The 18691-nt window shown below is 42.4% G+C and overlaps 1 protein-coding gene across 2 annotated transcripts in view; it reads right to left on the bottom strand.

Annotated features, from left to right (window-relative positions):
* The window catches only part of OSBPL5 (oxysterol binding protein like 5), a 127569-nt gene that overhangs the window by 38145 nt on the left and 70733 nt on the right, over positions 1 to 18691 (bottom strand). For both annotated transcript variants that reach the window (XM_081903573.1, XM_081903572.1), the window contains exons 2-5: positions 14686 to 14842; positions 9583 to 9656; positions 2789 to 2869; positions 1157 to 1258 (exon numbers count right to left, since the gene is read on the bottom strand). In XM_081903573.1, coding sequence (XP_081759699.1) covers positions 1157 to 1258; positions 2789 to 2869; positions 9583 to 9656; positions 14686 to 14821 — 393 coding nt within the window. In that variant the 5' untranslated portion in view covers positions 14822 to 14842. The remainder of the gene's footprint in view (positions 1 to 1156; positions 1259 to 2788; positions 2870 to 9582; positions 9657 to 14685; positions 14843 to 18691) is intronic.

Here is an 18691-nt window from a genome sequence, read left to right as displayed (position 1 = left end):
CTGCAGCCTAGCTAGTGTTTTAGTTGCAGAAAACCTCAAACAACCAGAGGAGCCCATTTCTCTTTCACGTATCTTATGGATACATTGTTTGGTTCTGAGATCAAAGTATATTTCCTCCACGTGCTAGCAGGGAGGGGACAAACAGATCAGAAAGGCATATTTAAAGTGAACCATGAACTATGGCTAATGGAAGCTAGTGTCAGTAAGAACTTCAGAAAATGGCTGCCAGTAATAGATCTGATCACCAGAGATCAGAAGGTGACTTCATGAGTGCGTTGTTATATAAGGGTTTGGTCCTGCAAGAATGCAGTGTGATGGCGTAATTAGTGGGAAGCTGTAATTTAAAGGAAATGATTAGAAGTTTCAACAACAAGAACGTGTGGCTTATATCAAAGGTCACCAACCTTTCTGAGCCTATGGGCATATCTGCAAACAGGAGAAACTGTGGTGAGCATCTCACACACGCATGACAACCTGCCCTATGCTTCTTTTGAGGCTAATTTCAGACTCATTTAGCACCAGAGAAGACCTCTGTGGGAACATATACACATGCCCCATTGGCAATCCCAGCTTTATATAAATACACAAGGCCACCAGTTCAGCCTTTGGCATCTCCAAATAAAGGGAGGTTGGTTAGCAAGGCTGAAGAGATACTTCTGCCTGTAGTGTTTACACTTGTTGGGCTGGATGGACTGTTGACCTGAGAGCATGAAGACAGCTCTTTCATTTTCCGCTTTAAAATATCTATCATTCCTCAATTTTCTGCCTAAAGAATGCATTTCCATAAATGTCAGAATTAACATTGTAATGATTTTCAGAAAATTGGTCTCCTCTCCCCATACCACCACCAGAAAAGGGCATTTAACTAATATGGAAGGCATTCTGAACGAAAGGAAGTCCTTGGTGAGCCAACAGTCAGGCTATCTGTCTTCCTAGCCATTTCCCTTACTTCCCTAGTCTAAATTTTATTGCTCATTTTGACATATATAAGTTTTGGATCAAAAAATATAGTATTTGAGTCATCAGGTTTTATTCTCCAAACAGGAATATTTGTAAGCAGCAAGCAACCTTCAGAGAGAAGGCAGCTGATGGATTATGATCGAACAGCCCTAAGAGTAGCTGGATCTTCTTAAAATGATGCTTTATACTAAATTACCTTCAGCCAATCTGCCATAATGACCACACTGGGATCTTTCAAAGCACTGAAGAGTTGCTTGGTCGCCCTTTTCTTTTCCTGCCTGTAATTCTTCTTCTGTACCTGTTACAGAGATGGGGGAAGAGGGGTGAAAACACTCATGAACACAGTTTTCTTCTTTCTCCTATGCTAGCAAAAAAAAAAGTGGGTGAAAAACCGAGGAGAGAAGATGAGACCATGGCATTCATTTAGAGAAACAACTTGCATTGTAGGGAGTGAAACAGTGGCTGGGACAGCAAGTGCTTTATTATCTGGTAAAATTGCTATTGATTTTGGCCTCTTACTTAATGCGGTTCCACAGCTGCTTGGAACAAATCCTTTTTACTCAAGGAGGCAGCGCAACATAGTGCTTACAGAGGGTCAGATGAGGACCTGGGAGACAAAGACTCAAAACCCTACTTGGCCATGGAGCTGAATGAGTAACCGTGAGCCAGTTATATTCTGGCAACAGGGCAGAATGTGAATCCTCCACAGCCACTTCCATTGATTTTAATTAAGGAGTCCAGGTATTGGGCATATCAAGCCTTACTGAGGACCATAGGAAAGCAATTCACTTTCACACCCAGCTTCAGAATTCTCCAGGTTTTGTTTATTTTTCTGTAAGTATTAATTTATGGATCACTTTTGCTTACACGTGTCTCATATATGTGTGTATGATTTACACACATATCATAAAACCCAGATAAAATAGTTTTGAAAGCAGCAGCAGAACAACTGAAAACAAGTTTAAAATCAATACAAAATGAATACTGAAAGGCAGAGGATTTTCATTCAGCTGGAAAAGCTTGTCAAAGCAAGCATGATTTCCATTGTTTCTGTGGGTGCTTGTTGTATCTCAATAGGAATGCTGTTCCAGGGAACAAGGGCAGCCACAATGAAAGCCCTGCTCCAAGTGCCTGTAGAGCGGGGCTTCTAATGTTTCTGGGACTTTAAGGAGAAATGCTCCTGCAGAACACAGTGACCTACAGGGCATACAAGGGCAGGTTGAGCATATAAGGAAGGGGTGGAGGTTATAAGTAAAATGGTTTTGCATTGTTGTTTCACTGGGAACTTGTACCTCCACAGTTGTCGCCAGTTGTAGTGTTAATAAAGCCCATGTGTGACATTGACTGGAGACCACTGACAGCTCAAAGAAAGGATTAAAATTATCCTATTATTGGTAAGATTCTTCTGGAAATTATAGCTGAAGAAAAGAGCTACCCTATGCACAGCAAAGTTGTAATTTGAATTAATTACATTCTATCCCCTTTTAAAATGTATTTTTTTTGGGGAGCCTATTGGGTTGTTGTTTTTATTATGTATTTTGTGGCTTTATATCTTGAATTTATTCTGTGAACCAACCTGAGAACCCCAGGTATAGGACGGCATATAAATTCAATAAATAAAAAATGTAAAAAAATAAAATAAAAGCAAACTAATCCACAGGGAAGAAAGAGCAGTGTTAAAAAGAAGAAGAAAAGAATTCTGGCCTTGCTGTGATACTCCAGAGACGTGGCCTATGGGCCAAAGAGAAAGAGGTTCAAGTCTCTCGAGCAACAGCTTCCCACACAAATAGAATAAATATTCTTTTCCACACATCTAAACTATACGTACCTTCAAAGTCTCCTTCTTGTTGCTTTTTCCAGTGGGAGATACACACTCTTTATCAGACCCATTGCAAAATTTGTATTCAATCTAGAATGGAAGGAATTGCAAGATTTTAGGCTCCTTAAAATAAAATACAAAAAGGAACCAGTCAGCAATGGTTATCAACATTCATCTAACCACAAACTAAAGAAAAGGCAGTACTGAGTAGTTACCAACATGTACCAGAACTAGGTCCCTGCCTTGAGCCCAGGGGCCAAAATAATCCTGGGCACCTCAGTCTGAAACCCCCATGCCAAGACCACTAGGGACAGAGCCAGATCCCAAAAACTTTGCTCTTTCCCCTTCTATCTGCCTTCGGGATCAGTCAGGATTTCATATAACACGGGCACTGACACAAATCATGAAGAATGCAGATCATGACCTCATGTGTGTGGCTCAGTGGCAGAGTATTTCATTTGCATGCAGAAGGTCCCAAGCTCAATCCCAAGGAGCTCCAGGTAAGACTGGAAGAGATCCAAGTGCGAAACCCCAGAGACCCATGGCCAGTCAGAGAAGACAATAGGTTGACCAGTGCTCTGAATCAGTATGATGCAGTTTCCTATGTTCCTAAGAAATTAAACCATGGTTTATAAGCATGTTCACAAGTTAGGCAATTTCGGGGGAATCAGATTTGCTCCAATCATGGCTTGTCTCAGTGCAGGTGGAACATATAACCACAGCTAATGATGGGAAGTTGGTCCACAGAGGGAGGAGAGAGCGCACATGTTCACAGGTTGGCTCAAGCTGTTCCCTAAGGTTAAGGGATCAGTGGTATTACATCCATACAGAGCCTTATAAAGACACCTGTCCCCTAGTTAGGTCACCATCACCCACCATTGACTTCAGTGGCTTCAGATGCAATGGGATGCCACAGTTTCTCACTAGGTGAAAGAACCATGGTGAGTTTGGGCTTGCACAGTCTCATTTCCTGCCCTGCCCTTGCACAGCTGCAAGGAGGCTAGAAGCGCTCACTTTCACTTTTCAACAAATCACAGCTCCTTGCTGCAGGCAAATGCTGGAGTTTGTTTAAACCAACTGTGATTTCAGATCCTGGATCATTCTATCAAACCACAGTTCCACTGTAACAGGAAGCGGTGGTTTGTTTAAGACTGCAAACAAAGAGCAGGAAGGAATCTCTTCCTCACAGCAGCAAGAGAGGAAGAGGAGGGAGGGTCTGCAAACCCAAAGCTCACACAGGTTCTGTTCACACAGGCCCTATATGCAAAAGGAGATGAAGGCAAGATAGCGAAATCCATTTACTCTTGGATAAAAGCAGAAAAAACCCAACCCAAATAGCTCTGCATACACACATTTATGCTTTGGGAAGTGATGCTTTGGCAATAGTAAATGTCCCTAGAATGCTTGGACTCTTAGCACAGTATTCAACTCAGGGAATACAAGCAACATTTTGTTCCTAAAACTACACCCGCCTGGACTCTCTCTGTTTCGGAGTTTCCTGCCAACTGTGACTGGTCCTGGTTTCTTTGACTGCTGGATATATAGCAAGCAGTTACATGTATCAGGACCGACACATTCCACTGGTGAAGATAGCTATCGTCATCTTCCAAAGGTTAAAAGGCAAACAGTGAGACTACATTGTAGTGTTTATCGTCATTTGCATCTTGTTCCTAGAATGCTGGCAAAATGGGAAATTGGAAAGATATCCAACTATGCTCCTACTCTTTCCTATTGTGCCTTTAGGAATTGGTTTCTGAAACCAGGACCAGACTTGGGTTTTGGTGTGTGTGTGTGTGTGTGTGTGTGTGTGTGTGTGTGTTTGTGTGTGTATGTATTCTGCAACATTCTTGACACAAAATTAACACACCAATGGGGGATTTATACTGGATCACCCACACATCATTCCACTTTACTAGTTGTTCTGTGATGGTTCCCCAATCATAACACATTACTGGTGTCTGGAAAGGCTACAGTGCAACAAACGTGAAGACACCCTCCCCCCACAAAAAACCCTGAACATTTGTGGTATGAAAAGTTACGGGATTTCAACAAGAAGTTACAGGGCATGCATTAATTGGAAATGAAGCACTATGATCACCCCAAAACTTGAAAGCAGGAGCACATATGACCACCCTAATAGCATCATGAGCACAAATCATCAGTAAAAAGCATCTCTAGAGCCTCTGAGCAAATGATGTACTAATTTACTATAACATTGGTGGTTTCTATTTTCAGCTTTAAAATTTCCCTGCTTCTCAGATGGCAAAAACTAAAATACACGTGCTTAGGTAGCATAGGGTACAGCAGTCTGCAGTTCCCACTCTCTCTAGGGGCTCATCCACATTTTGCTCATTCTGTGCCTAGAATGCACAAGAGGTTTTCCATTTGCCCTGCTGCTTTCCCTGGGAAAACCTGCTCTTTACCACTGAATCAGAGCAATCTATCAATACAATACATGGAAAACCTAATTGACATTTGCTCCGATTCAGAAGGAGAGAGTGGGTGTCTCCAGGGGGAAGTGGTAGGACTAGACGAAGTCTGGATGAGCCCTAGTATTCAATAGCTTCTCAGTTTTCCTTTTACAGAAAAATGAAGCAGCAATCCTATGTCCACTATTGCTGAGAAATTTAGGTCACTTCTGGTACTTTGTTTAGGAGACCCTTAAGGATCTGTAGTTTGCAGGATTAATTGGGGAGGGGCATGAATGTGGTATAAGGGCACTTTAAATGGATAGTGTTGATGAGCCCTTATTTCTAGAGGGGAAACAGCAAAACTGACTTACTACAGATGTTATAGTGCCTCAGAGGCTGCTTCTCTTCCTCTTAAGCAAACTGACCTTAAGACATTATAAATGGATAAAAAGGATATGAAAGACCAGCAACAGATGACCAATGTCAATGATCAACTGCTCGGACTCTGGGTGCTGCAAAAGGGAGAGAAGCTAATTAAATGCATTAGGACGAGGCCAAAGGGATGAACCTGCTTGCAACACCAAAGCACTACTGGTTGCATAAGGAACTGGTGAATTTGTGGCTTATTCCAAAATGGACAGGTGCTCAACTGATACTTGACATTAACCAGCTGGTTTTGCAAAGGGGAGAAACAAACAAACAAAACCCAAACCCACTGCTAGAAAAAGGATAGTACCCCTCAAGTCTGTTACTGTGTTGTAACTGTGACAGGTGACTCTGCAGCGCAGTTCTTCATTTCTCATTCACAGTGGCTGCTGTGGTGAGGAAAAACAGGACTGCACACTTCTTGTCCTTATCTTTGTGGCACACCTTGCTACACATTTTCCCTGTACTTATTTATCATGTGCCTGGCCACAGCAGCCTGAATTCTTCCCTCCCTCAGTCACCCCAAAGCCTCCTGATGTCTTAAGCAATTCCATGTACTCCTCTTGCTGCCTGTTGTGCCTGGGAACTCACCCACAGAACACTTAAATGGGGGACCAGCACCCCTCCAGATGTTCCTAGAACTCTCATCATCCTTGGTGATGCTGGATGAGGACCCACCAACATCTGGAGGACTGACTTAAACCCTTGCCCTCTCTTCCCAGAGAACTCACCTCAACACTCACCTTTACCCAAAAGCAAATGGGTTAACCCAAAGGTTGCAATCCCTTGCTGAAATGAAACACAAGCACTGAGCTTGCGGCAAGGGAGAGGCCATATCTAGGGCACCCTGCTTTACATGTAGAAGGTCCACAATTCAATCCTTGGCCGTTCCACTTTCAAGGATCAGCCAGCAAGTGATGGGAAATATTCTGGACAGGTGGTGACTACCAAGTTGGATGGGAAAAGAGCTTGATTTGGCCTAAGGCAGCTTGCTGTGTTCTTATAAATCAAGGGTAGCCAACCCTCCAGATATAGTGGACTACAACTCCCATCAGCCCCTGCCAGCACAGCCAATGGTGAAGGATGACTGGAGTTGTAGTCCACAGCATCTGGAGGACCAGCTGGGTATCCCTGTGGTCAATCACATTCCACATGAAACTTCTCATTTGTTGAAGTTATTAGGTACCCCACTGTGGCAGGTTAGATAGGGGCTGAGGTTATTATTATTTTAATTTTCCAAGGCTGCCTACCTAGTGCCTGGTTTAAGAAGTTTAGGCTGTGAAATGCTAAACACTCTTGCCTGGGAATAAGCCTCATTGATCTCAATGGGATTTGCTTCCCATGTGCTGGTTTGCTCTGTTAGGCTCCAAACAGAGACTTTGCCCCATCTTAAAATGATTAAGAAATCTCGTGCTCCTGCAGTTAATGTTTCATTACTCTAACTGCTGCTTGTTTTTAAAGAACATAGTTTATGTTGTTGTTTTTTGCAGACTGAGACTTATTGAAGCATTGCAAGTCACCTTGAAAATACTTGTTTACGAAGGTGATACAATAACTGCATATAATTGCACTTGCTTGCTTTCACACAGAGTGGCCACTTACATAGGAATATAGTTTGCTGTGACATGTGAAATGGTCAAACTGAATCGGCTGGAAACAGATAAGTACCTTTGCTGCACAATGGCAGGCTTCCTCTACCCTGTGACTGTTTGGTCACCTGTTTTACCAAACATGTCCTTAAATGCTTTCTGCCACACATGTTCCAAAAGTCACCCTGCATAAGAATTTGGACAAGTGGTACTAAGGCTCCCCCATATTTTCCCATGCGAATTGATAGCTTGAATGTCAATAGTCTCTGTTTGGTGACACTGTGCAACGAAAGAATTCTTTTAAGCACAGCAAGATCAGAATCAATCATCTGGTTCCCTAAACAAAGAACCAGGAAATAGTGGCAAAATGCACAAAGGAATAGAAAGAACTAAAATATCCACTTAGTAGCAACAGCAACAAACTGTGTACATACAGTTGGAGCAACAACAAGCACTGAATAACAAATAACAAAACCAGCCATAGGGTTCATCCAAACTTACCGGTACCTTTTGCCCTGCTGTTTCTAGGCACAGGCAGTGGTGGAGAGCAGGCGGAGCGGGGCTGATGTGCATCCCAGGGGTATGGTGTGCCGCCCGCAGAGGCATGACACGCGTCCTGGGGGCATGGCGCTCCGCCTGTGGAGGAGTGGTGCCCAGTGCAGGCGGGGGGGGGGGAGCCGCGATGGCACCCCACCGGGATCGCGCTGCTGGGGGCGGTGCGCTCCCCTCGCACTCCTCTTTCTCCCCCACTGGGGACAGGTTTGTGCTTTAAAGATCGGAGCACTCTTCTTTTTTTTTCCCTCTGGCTTTCCACAGGAAAACTCACTCTTTAACAGAACAAATGGCAATTTGTGTTTTCTGTGGATTGGCATTTGCTCTGATTCAGTGATAAAGAACAGGCTTTCGTGAGGAAAGTATCGGGCCAAAAGAGAAAAAGAAACACTTAAGACACAGAATTTTAGTTTAAAGCATGGACCTGTGCCTAGAGTCGCGGCATAAAATGAAGTCTGGATGAGCCCAAAGTCACCTGCATTGCAGCATTTAAACTTAAATAAAGAAACGGACAAACTTTTCTACATTACAAGCTTGTTGTTTGTACTTGTGCTATAGCTACTGTTAACTGTGGCCGACCTTCAAACTAGAAGAAGACATGACTTAAAGAAGATGACATGCATGGGCATGTAGAGAGGTGTTCTTGCAACTGTGGAACTCCCCTCCACTTAAGAACTGTAGAGGTTCAGAAGAGCGGAAGAAAAAAATTCTCTGTTTGGGCTAGTCAACAGTCAGTTTAAAGAGGTGAGGGCTTATTTTCATTTCCTTGGGTATTTTTGTTTTTGTTGGCTTGGGTCCAAGGCACCGTGGAGTAAGTCCCGTAAGCCCCAAGAAAACTTAGATTTTGTTTTTCTTGAACAGCAAAGCCACCTGGCACCTGCTTTGATGCTGCATGTTAAAACTAAGGGGCATTCCAAAAATAATTTTCAATACAGTGTGTTAAAAGAAGGTGGGGGGCAGCAAAAGGTCTAATGGAATAGAACAATGTGGAGTCCTCAGATCACCTCCTGTCTTTTGCCTCTCCTTTTTAAAACACACACACACGAGAGGGGGGAGGACTGTGTTGTGTTTGCGGTTTAGGGGATGGCCTGTTTAGGAGCTGGTTTTCTTTTTTGGTGGCTCTGAGCATCAACCATTTTTCTTCTGTGAAACAGGTATTACGAGATGCCCATGAAGGAGTCTTAAAATTTCAAATGTACTCTCAAACATCTGGATTAGGGACCCCTGAAATTAGAATAAACTCTTTGGGAGAACTTAAGCAGTTTTGTTCTGTGTGCTCTGTTTTACATTTGACTGTTCTCGCTCACTCCAAGGCCTTGCTAAGAAACAGAATACGGTACAACTGAACAGTTGAGCGGAGCAGCTTCCCAAAGTAGAGATGTATAAATGCTCTCCTACTCGTCAAGCATCCCTCTAGCAAGTGTTAACAAACACCAGCCCTCCACCTGAACGTGGAGCTGGGCTAGGGGATTATCTCTACAGTTGATCTGTGCTTTGGAGGCATTCCAAGCCCCTCCAAAGTTCAGTGTGACATCAGAACCAAGAAATGGCATTAAAAAGGCCAGCCAACATTTACGGACCTCTAATAAAAGTTCAAGAGACGTTTACTCACAGGTTTATAGAAACAGAAAACTAATCACTGGTTATCTGAGAGGCTTTCTTCACAACAAAAATGTTTACATTTTTAAAAAAATTACCTTCACAACAAAAATGTACTACATATGCACTGAAAATACAAATATCAGAAAACAGGAGGGGGGCATTTTGTCTCCCTGCTCTTCATCTGGACTCCAGTAAAAATAAGCATTCCTATAAGCCTCATTACCTTATTAATAGAGTTTGGTGTCGGAGGAATCTCATCCTTCATCATGGGCAAACTGTTTCCTTCCATATCCTTCCCTGAAACAAAATGACAGAAGTAAAACACTGAGGAGCTCTGTGGCAAACCACGACTGCTGAAACAGCGATCCTGAGAAAGGACTTCATTTCTAAAGGAAACAAAAAAGGCCACACACGCCCTGCCCCCAAAAGGAGCTGCTGTAGGATTAATTGCAGGAATATGTATAATATTTTAATATGACCAAGATCCAGCCCAATAGCAGGATATAGAAAAGCTACCCCACAGCGAAGAATGAAATCCAAACTCCACCTACCTGGGAGTAAGCCCCGCTGAATTCAGTAGGGCTTACTTCTGAGTAGGCATAGTTAGGAGACTGTGCTGTAAGCTGCCAATATCTGTTCAAAATAGCAACAAAGGTCAAATGCAATTTCTATACATGATTTGGAACATGATTTTTGGCCAAGGCCTAGTTCACACAAGCCTTTCTGTCCACTGTCTGCACTAGCTGACTATGAGAGCAGGCACCAATGAAAAGTGCGACATTTGAGACAACTGGAACAGACAGGGAAGTTCTACCTGTGAAATTAATGTCCATTCACACATGCATTTTATCACTTAATTTGCAGTCAGGGGATGAACAGGCGTGTGTGTGTAAAACTGCTCCAATCCTATGAAGACTTACTTCTGCAGCAGGAGTCACATTTTATTTACCCTTCCTTGGCATTCCTCGAAGGACATAATGCTCTCTGTCTCTCTCACTGATCTGCCTAGCTTCATGCCTAGAATAAAAATCAGCTCTGACTTTCAGGCTACCTTTATTAAAGAGGAAAGTCTAATCTGCCTTGTTTCGTGATTTGAAAGTCCTGTTATGAGAAAGACTTTACATTCTCTGCCTTAGGCTGAGATCCTGGGCAAACACGGTTAAGTTCCACTGAGGTCAATGGAGCTACTGGCAAGCAAATATTAGGATTAGGGCTACCCTTGCACTGCCACACTCATACATGTCTTGATTCTAGGTATTTGTACAATGGTGTTTACATGGGTGAACTATTATTGAATGAATTTCTCATCCTTGCCTTGCATATTCATTTTGCTGAGAGAGAACATATGGCCCAGGCTGCCAATTAATTTTAATGGGAATCACAAGACTGATTCATGGCTCACAGATATGCAGATTTACTCCTTTGACAGTTTAAAATAAGTCACACCGTGCCCTGATTATTGATTCACACCTTAAGAAGAGAAAGTACTGACATCTCACACATACACACAAATTCTTCCCCCAGCTTTGTGAATCAGTTCTCCCACAACACTTGGCATTTCAACAATATTTTCCCTGTGCCTTTTCATTTTCCCTACAGACACTCTAATCCAAAATTTTTCATATAGGATTTACAGTCAAGGGTGTATGCACTGGACTGCAGCCTAAACATCACTTAGCAGCACATGTCTTAATACCTTTGTGGATCTGCATTTAACCTAAAGGTTATACAATTGCCATGTGCTCTGTATTGATTGCACTGGCTTTGGTTATGCTTCCAGTTTAAATGCTTCTGTAGCTCCCTCAAAACTCACCCTTTGTTATCTCAGAAGAAAAGGAATGCCTGCTTAAACAAATGCAAAAGAAAATGGTTTCCATTTTCCTTAATGCTGCTGTGGCTTAGAAAAACCAACGGCAAATTAAGCCCAAGAATCCACCACAAAATCACACCTGTACCACATGTGCTGATATGCAACACAAAAGGGAAAACCCAAGCTACCTTGAACAAGGCAAAACAGAAGCTCTCAATAGTTGCCTTCAGAGCCTCAGTTCATCCCGAATGGAATTTAAAGGGGCAGATACAAAGGGTGTGTGTGAATACGCTAGACAGACAGAGAACTGCAGCTCTCAAACCACTTGGTTTTTATATAGAGGAGACATTTTGGGACTTCATTAAAATCACAGATGTGTTCCAGTGTTCTTCTGTGTGATAATACATTGCCAGTGCTACGTCAATAGCAGCTACGTCTTTTACTTGCTGTCGGTCACTGAATTTTCTCCTTCCTTTTGCTTCTTGCTTAATGCTTGATCTTTTTATTATGTTTTTAGACATGCTGTTAGCAGTCCAGAGTAGCTGGGGAAACCCAGCCAGATGGGTGGGGTATAAATAAAAAAAACCATTACTATTAAATACAGTCCTACCTTGGGAGTCGAATGGAATCCGTTCCAAAAGTCTGTTCGACTTCCAAAACGTTTGGAAACCAAAGTGCGGCATCTGATTGGCTGCAGGAAGCTCATGTAGCCAATCGGAAGCTGCAGAACCCGTGTCGGATGTTTGGGTTCCAAAATAATGTTCGAAAACCGGAACATTCACTTCCAGGTTTCGATCGTTCGGGAGACAGTTTGTTCAGGAGTCAATTTGTTCAGAAGCCAAGGTGTTTGAGATCCAAGATACAACTGTATTATTTATTTATTTGTTTGTTTGTTTGTTTGTTTGTTTGTTCAGTTTACTTCTTTGCTGCTAAGCAATAATCTTGGCTGATCACTGGTGAAGCATTTTTTTCCTTAGAATGTTGGTTTACATTTGCTTTATTTTCACAAAATGAATTGGTTGTCTCCCTGCTCTCAATATTCTATTAGCTATAATACCTAGAACAACTAAGGGAAGGGGATCAGAAAGAGGATACTGAGCCCATGATTATCAGTGAATCTACTATTCAGTTTTAATGTGCAAGCCTAATCATGTCTACTCAGAGGTAAGTCCCACTGAAGCCAATGTGGCTTACTACCAAGTAAGTGGAGTGAGGATTGGAGCCTCACTGCCTTTTACTCCCTCAATATAGACTTATGGCTGCAGACTTATTCTGGAAGGAAGGCTGACCCAGTAGGTTAAGTGTGAGAATGGCCAATAAAACTGCTGCAAGAAATGAAGATGGAATGGAATAAAAGAGCATAACTTTCAGCACCACATCTCTGTTCCAGGCAAACCAATGCCTGTTGACTTTCTGTGTATCATATAACTAAGAAGCAAAGAGAACTTATGTCAGAGGAAAAAAGGAGGGCTACTATACTTGCTCGCTATGGTGTGGATGAGCTTGCATCAAAGAAAATATTGCCCACACTTTCCAGTGTATTTCTTTGTTGCTTTCCTTACTGCAAAAAGTCCAGTTTGGGGGGTAGGGTGGGGGAGTGAGTTTGTTGGGCAAAACCTTCCAATCAGTTTTTATTGTGCAACATGAATTTGCGGGCATGTGACTGAATTCCACCCCCAAATAACGACAGTCTGGAAAGGCCCTGAGTGAGATACGTGATACTGCTCCTTCAATTAAATGTGTTGCCTTTTAAGGATTTCTATGTTTTGCTCTGACACTATCCTGCTGCCGCTTGCTATATATTTGAGACTGCTGTCACTTTATTGTTTATTTTTTAATGCTTTTAAGTTCATACAGTGCAACACTTTGCACGGTCTTCTCTCAGAAAAGAAGTAAATCAATCATCACTTTAATAGCAAATGCAGCTGGGTTGAGCCTTTATCGGTTTGGAAATGAAACAGGATCACTGAGAAAAGAAGACAACAGCTTCAAAAGGCCCTGAAGGCTCCCTAAGTACATAGCAGTATGTAAGTTTGTAAATTAAAATAAAAGTATTTTTTTTAATGGGCTGCCAATGAAGGGCTTGTGAGTTTCTAAAATGTGTGGAATGTTTAGGCAATCAGTTGGCAGGTGAGGAAACTGAAGTTGTAGAGAGGAGAAAGAAATTGTTCTGCTCATGTCTCTTAACAATATAAAGTATAGTTAATACCCTGGAATGAGAGGTGGGGAGGGGGATATGTGTGGTGATTTTTATTTATTTTTTAAAAAAACCTTTCACTATTAAATGATGTTTTAGGAAGGAAAGAAAGATGCACCCATATTCTACAGAACTCTCCTGCACATACTGCTTGCATTCTAACGCTACCTAGCTATAAAATGCTCAGCAGGAGTAGAGGCCAGGATGAAAACTGAGTGATAAAGCACAGTGGGGGAAGACTTTGGTTGGGAATAGGAGAAGATAAAAAGTGTCAATTGCCTTCTCCACTACCCCTTCCCCAAGCTAAACAGCATTGTAAGGTTTCTGTTCCAGACTGGCTGAAAGTCCTGGACAACAGGAGGGGTATGTGTGTGTGTGTGTGTGTGTGTGTGTGTGTGTGTAGATGCAGCGAAACTCTGTGTATCTGGCATGCTTTTTAAAAACTGAATTTCACAATGATAACAAAGCATGTATCCCAAATATAAAATAGCCAAACACACACACACTATTCTGAGCTAATATGATACAATATTCTGAACTAAACCTAGAAAATATATGAAATCAGTTACAGTGAGCCTGTTGTGGACTGTCAATAACATCATTATTAGGGGCATGGTACTAAACTTTGATGCTTTTCTTTCCCTTCTCATAGAACTCAAATACCTTGAAAAGGAATAAAATTGTGCCACACTGCCAGAAGTGAATTATTTCTACCCTAGCTCCACATCATCTTGAGAAATTGCTTGCCAGTTTCTCAACTAATGTTATCTCCCACATCTTTGGGTACCAGGAGTCAATAGCTACTCCTTACCAGGCCACTAACACTCTGGCTGCTGATTCACCAAGAGCTTATCAGATCCCTACTTTCAGATCTCCTGCCCTAGAAATAAATTCAAAAGAGGAAAGGGCAGAGAGGGTTGCATAGTATATTTTCAAAATATTATTATTATTTCTACCCTACCCATCTGGCTAGGCTTATTATGTTAAAAACCCAATTCCAAAACTCCTGAACTCTGTGGTACCCCACCAAATAGGAAGATAACTTTTGAAGAACCCAACACCCCCTCCAACACATTGGAGAGGATCTAAGGCTGTTATAAGATAGCTGCCATGGAGTAAGATATGGTTTGCGAAAGGGCTTTAATGAAATTGATTTGAAAGGAGTTTTCGCCCAAAGTTAAGTTCCACTGTCCATCATCAACCCAAAGAGGATCTCTGGGGTGGGTCCTCTGAGGGGTGTGTATTCTGGCACCATTTTGTCGGGGGGGGGGGAATAATTGCATACAGCATGTTATAAATCCCACTGAGCAAACACTGACCTGGGCTGATTGGGTAGATCTCATTATCGGTCCCAAAAAACAGGTTCCGGGTCAACTTGTGAGGATCTATTTTCTGAGGAGTGGATGAGGCAGGACAGAGCGAGAACCTGCGCCGAAGAAAATTCTCTTCCTTCATGGCATGAGCAGTAGGGGTTTTCTGAAAGGAACACCAAAATAACAACAGCGTCAAGTCACAGAATATTTAAACAGTACACTCAGATTAAAAAATTAAAAGGCCCTTGTTTGCTATTTTGAATCTGCCTAATCTTAAACTGTATACTGGTTATCTGTCCCCCCCCCACACACAAACACCCCACCCCCAATTTTACATGTTATTGCTGGAAGCTTGCTAGCTCTGGCAAGTGAAGAAAAAAATTAAAATGTTATTTTTCTAAATTGTGGTGGTGTAATATTTATTCTTCAATATAGTCGTACCTTGGTTTTTGAATTTAATCCATTCTGGGAGTTGGTTCGACTCCTGGAACAGTTCAAAAACCAATCGGAAGCTGTGCCGGATGTTCAGCTTCCAAAAATCATTTGAAAACTGGAATAATCACTTCTGGGAACCAAAAGTTTAAAGGCATTCGGCTTCCGAGGTTCTACTGTAATGCATTATGAAATTACTTTTGGTCAGGCTTTGCTAAATGAAAATATATTACCTGAACAATATCTGATATCCACATCAGGGGGTAGCAAAGGATACCTGGTGTCCACCCTTCTCCCCACCTTTCAGTTAAAAAAAAATCTTGCTGAAATTTTAATGTTTTTGTTCAGTGATTGCAGCTCAGCGTCAGGGCTGATGGTCAGAGCTCTGCAGGCCAGGGCCCCCAAAATGAACACGCAAACAGCACTAGAGGGTGGCCCAGCATCAGGCAGGCCCAGTGTGATATCCTCGGTTCACATAGGAGTTTCAAAACATAGGAAGCTTTAAAGCTAGCAATTCTGACACACCTCTAAAACGGATGGGATTTGCCATCATTCCAGGATCCCCATCACCTGCCATATTCAGTCTTCAAACCAATGCCACAATCAAGAGAGAGTTAGTTGCCCCAGAGAAATTCCACCCACACAAGTAACTCATTGCCTAACCATAGTTGTTATCCATAGAACACAGCAGATAATGACATAGCCAACATGTTTATGCTTACAAAAAAGTAGAAACAGGGATGTTTCGGTCACATGTAAGACCTCGGTTAGTGTAGCTAACTAGAGAAACCACAACATAAGCCCAAGCGTAATATGGTAAGGACATAGCACACCTTATGAAAGGAAAAATGTGTTTTTCATCAGAAGGCAGCCTTTTCCTTTTTTAAAAATGGTGCATTTTATTGGGGGGGGGGGCTTATTACAAACAAACATTACATAAAGCAACTGAAAGAAATTTGATGCAAACAAAGCAAAACCAACCCAAAGCAGGCCAAGAATTATAACCTCTGCAGGCCGACTTGTAACACTTGACTCTCCCGCTCATATCATGCCAAATGTCAGCTGGGGAATGTGGCATCGCTTTAGCCACAATGTTTGCAACCAGGCTCAAATTCTTAAAAGCCCCTTTTTGGCAGCCGTTGTTCACAAACAGCTTATTGGTCCAACTAGTATGCGCCTGAATTAGCAGAGAGAGGCCTGGCAGAGCTATTCTTTCCTCTTCTGTACTGCCAAAAGCAATACCTATTGAAACAGAGCTATTACCACAGTGTTTAGCATCTCATAGTCGGCCGGGATAAGTGCACTTCACATATGCATGAGATAAGCATGGCATCAGCTATGCAGCATTAATCTCAATCAGGGCACTATTCTTTGAAAATAGCAAGCTGCCGGTCCTTACAATTTCGAGGAACTGCTTGAAAAATCTGCAGAGCGGTGGAATGGATGCAACTTCCAGTGGAAACGCCATGGGGCTTCCTAGCGATGGGTGAACTGCTCATCTCACTGCTTCTATAGGGCATGCAGTCAAAGTCACAGCAAATAACTATTTGGGACAACACACAGGTCTTGCATGGTGCTCCTTGCCATTCAGGTGTTGGCTGCCTCCCACATGCCACTTCCAAACCCTGGAACCAGCACTGGGAAAAGAAAAGCTACACCTCAGAGAAACCCTTTAAAAGCAATAGGCAATAATGACTAATTATTCCAGGCTGCAGAGAAGTTGGAGGACAAGGTCTGCCTGTGCTCTTGTTTCCCAGTCTATTCGGCACCATTTCCAGCTGCATTGATGGCATGTTCTACTCTTATAGATTAAAAAGTAACAAAAAGGGACGATGCTGAACATGAGGTTGGTTTCCCAAAGAAGAGGGAAGGGGTGATGTTTCAGCATGGATCGTGTGTGCTCCAAGAGTAAATTCACACACATGAGGATGGAGCAAGTTACAGAGCTGAGTTGCCTGCTGGGTTGTATTAGAGTGAACAAGAAGAATCAACCACTCTGATCTCAAAGGCACATGCTGCTGCGACAAGGTTAGTATGTGACAAATGAGGGGCACTGTTTGCAGAAAATTACCCATTTGAGGGGAGAGACTACTGGTACACAGCTCTGTCTTCTAAGTAATCTGTCTTCATTCAGATGGACAACTTCAGATGTCCAACAGCCACTTCTCTCATATGTTCCACGTTTGTGGAGATCACACACTGAGGTACAAAGTGACTGTCTGCTCTTTAAGACCATCAGTACAGACCTGCCTTTCCCAAATCTTGGGTCCCTAGCTGTTGTTGGACTACAACTCCCATCTTCCCTGACCGCTGACCTGCTAGCTGTGGATGATGGGAGTTGTAGTCCAACAACATCTGGGGGCCTAAGTTTGAGAAAGGCTGGTACAGACAGAGACTCCGTGGGTGTTCTTTCCCCAACTCTAACCCGACAACAGTCTACTCCCCTACTGCAAGGAAGACCACAACCGTGAAAAATGTATGCGCCCAATCTCAAGCTTATTAAGATCAGTTAAGAAGGCTTGCATCAGAATCCATCCATTTGTATGGCAAACTTAAACCAGGAGGTTTTTTTTTCCCTGAGGTGACCCTGTCATTATGCAATTCCTTTCCCAAAGAGGCCCATCTGATCTTCCCCATGTAAACCACCACTTCTGCTTTTTTTAAAAATGATGTTTTTAAATGTTCAGAAGTTGCTGGTAGTTTATCATTCTTAGAAACTGCGATCCTCGCGAACTTGAAAAAAACCAACAACAAAGTTTCCACATGCGGAAAGGCAGGACACATCTTAAATTATAAACATAGGGTTTATAATCCGCTAAAACGACTTGCTCTGAGTTGGCAACACAAAGAACTGCTATATGTACTGTATGTAAGTGGGCTACATTATTTCTGATGGTTGAAGTATTTATCTTTTTCCCTGCTTTAAGTGCTTTATTGTATTTACTCCTGGTGTTTTATTGTGTTTAAAAGGGTTAAAGCTACTGCCTTTTAAACATTTGTTGTTAACTGTCTAGGGCTTGTCATAAAAAAGCCAACAGGGTACAAATGGTATAAATGAACAAACAACACTCAACAGAAACAGGCTTGTGTGTTTGTTTTGGTCCAGGTGTGCTAATGCAATGAGACAAAGAAATATCAAAATGTATTTTCTCCAGGCAGTTAATGGTACCGAATAAGAGCACTAAGGCAGATAGCTGAAGGAATAAAATGTGTTGATTTATCTGGGGAAGGGCTTTCGCTCCATGGCAAAGCATCTGCTTTGGGTGCAGAAGGTCCCAATCCCTGACATCTCCCAACTGGAGAACCACTACCAGTCTGTGTAGGCCATAATGAATTAGATGGACCAATGGCCTGACTCAGTACAAGGTAGCTTCCTATGTTCGCATTCCCCGGGCAGCTTACAACAAAACAGAGAGAATGGGATGGGCTCAGATGTAAGAAAATGATGGGGAAGACAGCAAAGTTCCTTAAACAAGTGCAATGTTTTTGACAAGGGAAGATGCATTGCTAAGCTACACTTGTTTCCTAAAATACAGATTCCATCTTCCAGACACAAAATACGAGAAACGCACCTTTAAAT

This window comes from Podarcis melisellensis (genome assembly GCF_964234715.1).
Source record: "Podarcis melisellensis genome assembly, chromosome: 1".
Lineage (NCBI taxonomy): Eukaryota > Metazoa > Chordata > Lepidosauria > Squamata > Lacertidae > Podarcis > Podarcis melisellensis.
Note: the sequence above shows the minus strand (reverse complement) of the source record. Positions and strands in the feature narration are given on the sequence as shown.